The 11,193-nt window shown below is 37.4% G+C and overlaps 1 gene segment (V, D, J or C); it reads right to left on the bottom strand.

Moving 5' to 3' along the window:
• Nucleotides 1-10,177: 10,177 nt before the first annotated feature.
• Nucleotides 10,178-10,647, bottom strand: LOC114629974. The segment is given in 2 exon segments: nucleotides 10,178-10,503; nucleotides 10,588-10,647. Coding segments are annotated over 2 exon segments (372 nt in total).
• Between the last annotated feature and the right edge of the window lie 546 nt (nucleotides 10,648-11,193).

Below are 11,193 nucleotides of genomic sequence, written 5' to 3'. Positions count from 1 at the left end.
CCTCTCCTCTCCTCTCCTCTCCTCTCCTCTCCTCTCCTCTCCTCTTCTCTTCTCTTCTCTTCTCTTCAGAGAAGTGGAGTGGCCCTTGTGTATGACTCCACATTGGGACATCTAATTTCACCAGGACTAGGCATACCTTCTGCCACTGAGGCCCAGCATGGGAGGCCAAGTAAGGGGAAATTGATCCGATATCAGGGAGTAGAAACTGAGACAGCCCTCACTGATAAGGGAACCCTCAAAAGGACAAGATGCACATTTGCTACAAATATTTAGTGGGTCTAGATCTGGCTTCTGCATGCATCCTGGTTAGTAGCTCAGGACCATGGTAAGCCCCCATGGTCCAAGATTATTTGACTCTGTTGGTCTTCTTGTGGTATCCTTTACCCCTCTGATGTGCTCACTTCTATACCTTATTTTCCTAGGCTCTGTGTTTGTTTGGCTCTGTCTCTGAGTCTACATCCATCTTGCTGGATGAAACTTCTCAGGAGACAATTTTGCTAAGATTCCTAATTGAAAGAATAGCAGAGTATCATTAATAGAGTTAGAAGTTGGTTCTTTCCCATGAGATGGATCTCAAGTTTGGGCCCCCAATATTTGGCTGTGTTCTCGGTCTCTGCTCCATCTCTACCACTGCACACCTTGTAGACAAGACTCATTTTTGGTTGAAGGTTTTGTGGGTGGATTATTTTTTTCACCTCTTTCATCACACTACATTTAGTTTTCCATTTTACATGTGCATAGAACATGCTTGTATCCATACTGCCATGTGTCCTAGTATACATGTGTAATTAACTAGCACCACACATAATTGTGTTTCTAGATATGAGTTTTTCTCACTGTCAGGGCTGCTCATGACATTTCCATAACGTGGCTCTTGGACAGAGTTACAACTGGAAAGTTATGGTAGCCAAAATCATTGTCTTAGGGAACTTTTAGAAATTGACTTATTTATGACAGAATGCTGTCCTCGGGTCTTGTGGAGGCTTGCACCTGAGACAATCCAGATCCTTTTCTGTCTACCACTCAGAGTTTGCTATGGAGACATATTTCTCTTTGAGTTAAATTTGGTTATTTGGCATCCTGAGATTATTATTTTATTTCTTAAAGTCCTCGATCATTTTATTTTTCCATCTTTGCACCAGGTTCTTTTGACTGTGATTATATTGTGTTAGGCTAGTTATCCTTTCCCCCGGTAAATGTGATTAGTATAACCAGGGAGTTTGATTAGATTTTAGGATGACTTTTTCTTATTTAACCAGTTCTCTGGTCTCTCTCCTCCTTTCTTTCTTCACACCTCATATTTGATTTCAGATCCCCAAGATTTCCTTGTCCTTTGTCCTCCTTGTTCCACACTTAAAACATGTCCTCTTCTTGGGGTTGCTGTTCTAGTTCCTAAAGCTAGACGATAGAATCCAGAGCCCCTGACACACAGGAATGCTTGTATATGACATAACCAGGCAGTGTTTGATTCCACAAGCCTTCCTTATTTTGACACAACACCTTGCAGTTCAATTTAAATTTCTCAAAAGCCCAGGGAACAGAGAGCAAGAGGAGGTAGAGAGAATGTAAGAGGTGAGGCAGGGGTAGAGTTCTGTGAAATAATGTGTTGTGGACAAGGCATATCTATTATATTCATGAACTCATAATGGCTGTTGTCTATGTAAGCCTCACCTGAGACCAAGCCAATGTCAACCTAATACGACTTTCATAGCTTATTTCCAGGCTTTCCTCTTAGTGAGGAGCTGTTGCATGCAGATATTTTCTGGGGTGGGAGACTAAAGCTTTTTGAAAATATGTTCACTGTTACATTTGCTGTACTCCAGTGCTTGCCTCAACATACATGCACATATGGTTAGCATTTCTGTACATAAAATCTCATGAAGTTGAGGGAGGTTGACTTTAAGAAGGTATTACAGATTTGGAGGGGAAATCATGGTAGAGATATGATATATTAATCATATACAAGTAGGGTATATAATTCATCAAAATTGGAAAAATAGTACCTTCTGAGGGCTCAATTCTATAAAGACAACACATCTCTAAAGAAAATGTTAAGGAATATGCTGCAATATATGACATAAATCAGTAGGCAAGGCAACCCTCAGAAAAAGGAATGGTGATGGAGGATTTTTTTACTACACTTTATTTCAGGCTACACTTTGGTATATTATGGTAATAGAACCACATAGTAGATGGACATACACAGACATGCAGAGAGAGAAGGTCTGGAAGAAGTACTTCAGAGAGGTGGTAGATAGTGCTTGTGGACATAGAAGGGGACAATAATGATTAACAAGCTTATTACATGGTTTTCTTTAGGAGTCTGGGGCATTTGTCAGATAGAAAGCAGGGCATTGGTGCATATTTTATATAGATGAACCAATGGAAGGGGTGCAGGGTAATTATTGGGTTCTTGGCTTGTTTTGGAGTACAGGACAGGAGACTGAGGAGGTGCATATTCACTTCTTGGATGTTTTGGACCCATGGGGCAACTGATAGGGTCTCTGGCTGGTGAAAACCCAACTATGGAGACTCTTAAATCCAAGAGAAGAGGCCTTGAATATTGGGGCAGTGGCAAATGAGGCTTTGTGAGATCCTTACAGAAAATGTGCTGGAAGCTAAACACAGGATGTCATTCATTATATTGATTTCTAGATTAGTGGGATAAGTGGAGAACCATTGACAGTCTGTACATGTGATCTGGTTGGTACTGAATGAACAGGAGAAGGAGCATAAAATTAAGATACTGTTTGAATAGTGGATGGGGATTTGGCACTGCTGCTGAAGAGGAAGAGTTGTGTTCACTGGGTCTTCCAGGCCTATGAGACAGTTGTAAAATTCCAGTAAGATGAAAACTACCACATTTTTTTTTTACTTTTTCATGTATATGCTAAAAACATCTAATTATCACTTATAGAATAACTGCTTGTGTTTATTGGCACATGATATCATCATGTAGGTGTTTTTCAGTTTGCTTATATGGTAGATTATGTTGATAGATTTTCATATATTAAACCAGCTCTGAATCCCTGGGATGTAGCCGACCTGATCATAGTGGATGATTTCTTTAATGTGTTTGAGGATTCGGTGTGCAACTATTCAGTACTTTTACATTGAGTATTTGGCAAGTATTGAGTACTTACATCAAGGTTGATAAAGGAAATTGGTCTGAAGTTACTTTTTTGTTGTTGTTGAATCTCTGTGTGATTTAGGTATCAGGATGACTGTAGCCTCAAATAATGAGTTTGGCAGTGTCACTAGTGTTTTGATTTGGGGAATAAATAGTATTTGTATTAGCTCTTCTTTGAAAGTCTGGTAGAATTCTGCATTATAACTAGTGGCCCTAGGGTTTTTGTGGTTGGAAGACATTTAATGACTCTTTCTATTTCCTTAATTGTTACAGGACAGTTTAGATAGCATACCTGATCTTGATTTAAATTTTGAAATCAACATCTGTGTAGCAAATCATCCATTTCATTTAGACTTTTTAATTTTGTGGACTACAACATTTTGAAATAAGACCTAAAGATTCTGTGAATTTCCTCAGTGTCCCCTTTCATTTCTAATTTTGCTAATTTGGGTACTGTCTCTGTGACTTTTCTATATTTTTGATGAGAACTTTCTTTCTTGTTAATTTTCTCAAAGAACAAACTCTTGGTTTCATTGTTCTCTTTGTTTCTGATTGATTTGTTTCAGCCCTCAGTTTGATATTTTCCTGCTGTCTACTCCTCTTGGGCATGTTTGTTTCTCTTTTCTGTAGATCTTTCAAGTGTACTTTTAATTAAATAGGATGAGAATTCTCTAATTGTTTTCATGAGGGCACTTAGTGTTAAGCACTTTTCTCTTTGCACAGTTTTTATTGCGTTGAGTGTGTTGTGACCTCATTTTATTAGGTTCCAGAAAATCTTTAATTTCTTTCTTGACCCAGTGTTAGTTGAGTAGAGAGTTGTTCACTTTCCATGAGTATGTTGTTGAAGTCCACTTTAATCCATAGTTATCTGACATGATGTAAGGGGTTACTTCTATCTTCTTGTATCTGTTGAGGTTTACTTTGTTCTCAAACATACGATCAGTTTTGGAGAATACTTCCTGAGGTGCTAAGAAGAAGAAGGTACATTTGTGTGTGTGTGTTTGTGTGTGTGTGTGTGTGTGTGTATTTGTGGAAATGTTATATAGATATTGGTTAGGTTAATTTGATTCATAAGCTCTGTTAGTTTCATTATTTCTCTATTTAGTTTTTGCCTTGGTGACTGTCGTTGGTGAGAGTGAGTGGTGAAGTCTCCAACCATTTATTTGTAGGTTTTGATGTGTGATTTAAGCTTTAGTAATAGTTCTTTTACAAACCTTTGTATTTGAGGCATAGATATTCAGATTTGAGATGTCCTCTTGGGGGATTTCTCCTTTGATGATTATGAAGTGTTATTCTCTGTCTCTTTTGATTAATTTTTGTTGAAATTCATTTTATTAGGTGTTAGAATGATTACTCCAACTTGGTTTTGGGGTATGTTTGAGTGGTGAAACTTTTTCTAGCACTTTTCTCTGAGGTAATGTTTTTATTTGTTGCTCAGAAATGTTTCTCATATACAGAAGAATGATGGACACTAATTACACATCTGTTCTCTTAGCCTGTAGTTTTTAATTGTGGAATTGAGATTATTGATGTTGAAAGACACTTAAGATGAATAATCCTTAATTCTCATTATTTTGATATTGTTGTTTGTAGTGTGTGTTTGTAAGTTTCTCTTCTATTGTTTTTGATTTTGTGAAATTATTTATATCTAGTGTATTCTTGAGTAAAATTAACCTCATTGGGTTAGAGTTTTCCTTCTGGTATCCTCTGTCTTGCTGAGTTATTAGAACAATATTATTTACATTTGGCTTTGGCACAGAATATCTTGGTTTTCCCATCTATGTTAATTAAAAGTTTTGCTGGGTGTAGTAGTCTGGCCTGACATCTGTGGTCACTTAGTGTTTGCAAGACATATCCCCAGGCCCTTCAAGATTTTATAGTCTCTGTTGAGAAGTCAGATATAATTCTGATAGGTCTGCTTTTATGTGTTACTTGGGCTTTATCTGATGCAGCTTTTAATATTCTTTCTTTGTTCTCTACATTTAATGTTTTGATTATCATGTGGTTGGATGGTTTTCTTTTGTGGTCCATTTTTTTGTGTATGTTCTGTATGTTTATCATACATTTATAGGCATCTCTTTCTTTAGGTTATGAAAATTTTCTTCTTTGATGTTGAAGGTGTTTTCTTGGCCTTTGAACTGGGAATGGACTCATCAATTCCTATTGTTCTTAGGTTTGGTCCTTTCATATGTTCAAATTTCTTGGATGTTTTGTATTATGAGTTGTTTTAAATTTTGCATTTTCTGTGACTGATGTATTGATTTCTTCTATCATATCTTCTATACCCGAGATTCTCATTTCCATCTCTTATATTCTGTTGCTGAAGCTTGTGTCTAGAGTTCATTTGTTTGTTCCTAGGTTTTCTGTCCAGGATTGCCCCAATTAGTATTTTCTTTATTGATTCTATTTCCATTTTCAGATCTTGAACAGTTTTATTTATTCATATAGGCGGGGCTTTCCCTATATATACAAGAGCTGCATATTAAACTTTGAGCCTTGATTAGAGAACTTTCTTGGCTCCATTTCCAGTCTTCCTTCCAGGTGAATCCAGTTTGTTCATGGCCACTGGCAGCTACAGAGTCAACTCACCTCAGCTTTCCCCTTTTCAGTAGACCAGATGGGACTAATATCCAAGCTGGGTAGTCTTGTGGCCCTGCATGCCTCCATGGAGAAGCAGGCTTATTCCTATTATTCTTAGGTTTGTTCTTCTCATATGTCCCAAATTTCCTGGATGTTTTGTTAGAAAGTTTTTATACTTAGCATTTTCCTGGATGGATGTATCAATTTCATCTGTCATTTCTTCAGTGCCTGAGATTCTCTCTTCTGTCTCTTTCATTCTGTAGATAATGCTGGTGTATGTGAGTTCCCATTCCCTATGCTAGGATTTTCATTTTCACGGTAGCCACAGGTTGTGTTTTCTTTATTGTTTCTATTTCCATTCTGGAACAGTTGTATTCATCTCTTTCATCTTTTTCATTGTACTTTCCTGCATTTTTTAAAGGGAATCCCTCATATCCACCTTACGGGTATCTATCATCTTCATATGAGTATATTTAAGGTCATTTTTTGCAGTTCATGTGTGCTAGGGTTCTCAGGACTTACTGTAATAGGATAGCTTGATTCTGTTGGTTCCATATTGCCTTAGCTTTTATTGATTGTGTTCTTCTGCTGACCTTTAGCTATATGGTGGGATGTAGTTTTGATAGGCCTGGTGTTCCCTGATAGGAGCAGATCTCTGGGCCTCCAGGTAGAGTTAGTAGTTCCTGATGTCAACAGGCCTCTGGGATTACAGGTAGAGGTTGTTTTCCAGGGTGACAGCAGGCCTCCTGAGTCACAAGCAGAGCTAATAGTCCCTGGTGATTGCAAAACTCTAGGGCAGACAGTTTTGAAGACAGTAGGACAAACATGGAGGTCACAGGACAGACTTCATGGTGGCTAGGTTTGCTTGGGAACTCAGTGGAAAGGAACCTGATGCTTGAAGATCTCACATATTTGTCTTGACCATCCACAAGCTTATAGAAATATAGGCAGGTCATGCCCCAGAAAACAGTGTGCAGAGGTGACACTTAGTGTCCCATGGGTTTGCCCAGAGGTGATGTCAGGCAGAGAATTGAGGCAGAATTCTTACCTGGTGACCCTAGATGGCTGTAGGCCTCTGGATTATGGCTAAAGATCTGATCCAGAAGATGAAATGCAGAGGCAATGGGGCAGACATCAAGGAAGATGGGTTTGATGGGGGACACTAATTGCAGGGGTTTCAGGCTTGGTTATCTTAACAGCAAATACCCATTGGTAGCCATAATGAGATTTCTATTTTTATACTGTTAGCATATAGCACAAATATATTACCATAGTTAGAATTTCTAAAATTCAAAACAATTGCTTCTTACCTTATTGGTTATAACACCATTAGTTGCATAACTATGACAGGAATCTATGATTTAATAACTCCCTGAAGTCCTTCTTACCAGACAGAATACTTTATATACCAATTTTTTTTTTTTACTTTTTACCTGGTAAATTTATAAATCACATAAACAACAGAATAGTAAGATTAGTAACAATCTGATTTAATTTGTCTAAACAGCATAACAGATTTGAGGATACCATTATTTTTGAATTTCACTATTATTTCTGCTCTGACTGAGCCAGGATCAGCTACTCTATCAGGGATTACCTTCCTGGCAGGGTCCTTCTTGTATTTCTATAATATCCATTCACAGAAAATTTATACATGATTTGTCAAATGTATATTTCCATTTGTATAGTTGATACTTGACACTAAGGTGATATTTTCTCATGGTTATAAAAGTTCGAAAATGGCATCCCAGGAATACATGACACTCTTGTCACACACTATCAGGAACATGGCATACGAATACTTATTCTGATATTTTTCAATTTGTTTACCTGTGTAGTATGTGCCACAATTCTGCACATGTATAACCTGGGTTTCCTTTTTATTTACTAGTGTTGAGAACTATTCTCAGGAAATACTCAAGCCTAGAGATTTCAAGGGCACGTCTATACATTACTGGTAATTCTGTTCTTCTGATGGAGAGCCCTGCTTCTACTTATTTATTCAGCAGTATACTTACCTCAATGTGTGTGTGTGTGTGTGTGTGTGTGTGTGTGTGTGTGTGTGTGTGTATGTGTGTGGATAGTGGATTGGTCATGAACTCATAGTGTTATCATATTACTAATGTGTTGGGTCAAAAGTGAATTTCTTTGAATCAGAATATATAGAAGTTGGTTTGGATATATTTAAGTACAACAATCATGTTTAAAAATTTCACTGCTCATTCCATGTCACCATCAGCCATGTAGACTGATCCTCATGATGACTAGGAAACATGCCAGTGGATGCTTTGGGTTCATCATCAAGTAGAGTTGTTTAATTTACTGTAACATGTGTCTTAAACTCAGAGTTTTAAGCACGGTAGTCAATTTTGTCATCACAGCTTCATCATACACTATTGGTGTAAGTTTCTAGAGAAGTCTCAGGGTCCAACTAGCAGATATAAGGGAAAAGCCAATCAATAATGGCCAATAATAGCCAAATATCATGAAGGTAATTTATAAGTTGAGATTACCTCCCTCTGATTAGTCTAGTTTGTCTAAAGTTGACATAGAATCAGCAGGTCATCCAATTTACTTCCATAATTTAAAAAAATGAGTTATATTAGTCTATTTTCACAATTATCATGTACAAGGTTAGGCTGACAACACATAGGAGAAGGATCATAAGGATGTGAGGGTTAGAAGCACAATTTTATGAATGTGTTGTTATATAAGAGTTCAGAGTGCAGGCCTCCACAGAGAATATATCACTGAGAGACAGTGGAGTTGTGGGGTCAGCAAATGGAATCACAAAAATATAATTTCAATGAAATGCCACTTTCCTTGTCTACTGAAAAAGAACTGAGAGAACTGTCACATGGTGTTCCAAGTGAAATATGTGCTCCAAAATATTTTCAAATATTGAGACTCATGCTCCCATTACATGGATCGGGGATCCCTTTCCATACTTATTATACTAGCTTTATTTTTTTCTTTAATTAAATGGCTTTTATATCATTTGTTATAGGCAATATAGAATTTTGGATTTAATTTCTATCTTTTTGGATATTAGAGATGTTGGCTTTATGCAACCTATTCTGCCTACACATATTTGTCAAGATGAAGGAGCCTAATCAAAGGCTGGAGGGCAGAAAGATGTCCGCACATTAGGACATCCCTTCTCAGTTCTGTGTTATCTGACCCATGTGTTATCTTCTGAACCAAAATCTCAGACAAATGATGGAAATAAGTTGTTCTTGAGAAGATAAATAAGACTTATCTCCTTGAGAGACAGTGTCCTTACCCATACAAGTGAATAATGTTGACTCAAGTATAATATTTATTAATAAAAATAAGAAATGTATTCTTGAATTATTAACATTTGAATCTATTACATATACATACACCACACAAGAACTCTGTCTTTGACTACTTCCTAGCATTAGATTAGCAATTTTTCTAAAATATTTATTTAATTAATTTAACTAATTATTTATATATGTGTTTGTGACAGTACTGTACTGCTCATGGACACCACATTAATATTGTGTTTTCTGTATTTACAAGTGGTTGTGAGGTGCGCATTGTAGGTATCAGGAACTTAACCTGGACACCTCCTAGAACAATATTCTCTCTTAACCACTGAGTTGTTTCCACAGCACCTGAAGTAACAATGACAACATTTTATCTCATTTTTGCTGCAGCTCACTTCACAATGAACTGAATACCACATTAATCTGTATGAATCTAGAAGACACATTTTTCAATGACAATTGGGGACCATCTTATAAGAAGAATACAAAATCTCAACTGAGACTAAGTAAAATTAGGGAAGGATTATCATAGATTGAACAAGGTAGAATAATAAGATTAATGAGTCAGATGGAAAAATTATTTCAATTAAACACACACACACACACACACACATTGACAATGGTCACAGTTAATAACAATATATTATTCGTATATGAGTAGATCTCATTAGTTAGCATTCAGAATGAAAACTGTGTAATCATTAAATTGTGCACATGTGTTTGTAAACTTCCTGATAGTGAAGATGAATGCGATTTATCTCAGACATCAACTAAGTAAACCGTAGAAATGTTACTAAAACTGCAGCCATGAGAGAAACAATACGTTACCAAATCTACCTGGCTGTTTTCACCTGCACAGTGCTCCACTGAGTTTTCTTCATAAATGTCAGCTGAATAATTAGTTTTGATTATACACTTGTATATTATAGGGCTATATAAATTTCTTCCACAGTGTGAACAAACAAGAAGTTTAATAGAATATGACACTGAAGAGCAGGCTCTAAAAAGTCTTTGAGGCTGAAAGTAGAATTCATATCTCTAACATTAAAACTCATGCTCAGACAGCATAAGCCAAAACTTCATAAATTCTAGAAGTGATCCTCAGAAGTCCCCTTTGGTCCTCAGCGCCCCCTGCTGGTTGTGAGCATCCCTGTATGGATGTTTATGTGCAAGTTCACACTGGATTTCTTTCACTGTGCCTGGCACAGTAGTATGTGCCTGTGTCTTCAGTTTTCAGAGTGTTCAGTTTTAAGAAAACTTGGCTCTTGGAAGTGTCCCTGGTGATGCTCAGTCGGGATTTGAGAGCTGAATTATCTGCTGTGCTTCCATCACCCCATATTCCTCCAATCCACTCCAGTCCTTTTCCTGGAGGCTGGCAAACCCACTGTACACTATAGTCAGTTAACGAAAACCCAGAGACAGTGCAGGTGAGGGACAGGGTCTGTGAGGGCTGCACCAGGTCAGGTCCTGACTCCTTCAGCTCCACCTGGGACAGGACACCTGCAGACAAACAACATAATCATTAGCCATACATCCTATAAATTAAATACCTGACTCTCTATCCTCAAAATCTGAAACACTTACAGCTTGGAAAGGTGACCAGGCAGAGAAGCAGCACCAGGACAGCCATGCTCTGATGGAGGCTCTAGTGAGAAGAGGATGAGGCTTCTCAGCTAGGCCATGGCTTTCAGCCTGAGCCTGAGAGCTACTTTGCATTGGGGGAGGCTCCTGAGAGGATAAAAGGAGGCACTCAGCAAGTTTTCCTGTTTTTTTTTTTTTTCCTCCAAGTGACTGAAATTTGCATTGTGCTTTTTAGAGAAAATAGATATATATTGTCATGAACATGGTTCCTGGTTCACTCTGGTTTCTAAGTCTACATAAGCAGAAAATTGAATGATTCCCGTGATTCAGGCCTTGGATGCAAACATTGGGATATTTACAGTGAGTCCACATTCATACAGTGCAGGCAGAACAAGGTACCATACCCTTCATGAATTTGTATATCTCTGTAAATTCCAAGAGAGTTTAGGATGTAAATGGGCCTCTTATTATTGGGAATCCTCTTAAGGAATTACTTAATTTTTTCTTTCACTTGAGAATACTGAGTCTTATTCTTACCACTCATCTAGAAAATATAACTTAGGAGAAAACTCTTTAGAACATTTAGTATATGTGATTTCATGTGTTTAT

Source organism: Grammomys surdaster, unplaced genomic scaffold (genome assembly GCF_004785775.1).
Source record: "Grammomys surdaster isolate TR1022 unplaced genomic scaffold, NIH_TR_1.0 323, whole genome shotgun sequence".
NCBI lineage: Eukaryota > Metazoa > Chordata > Mammalia > Rodentia > Muridae > Grammomys > Grammomys surdaster.
The sequence above is the reverse complement of the archived record's forward strand: the minus strand, read 5'-3'. Positions and strand labels throughout refer to the sequence as shown.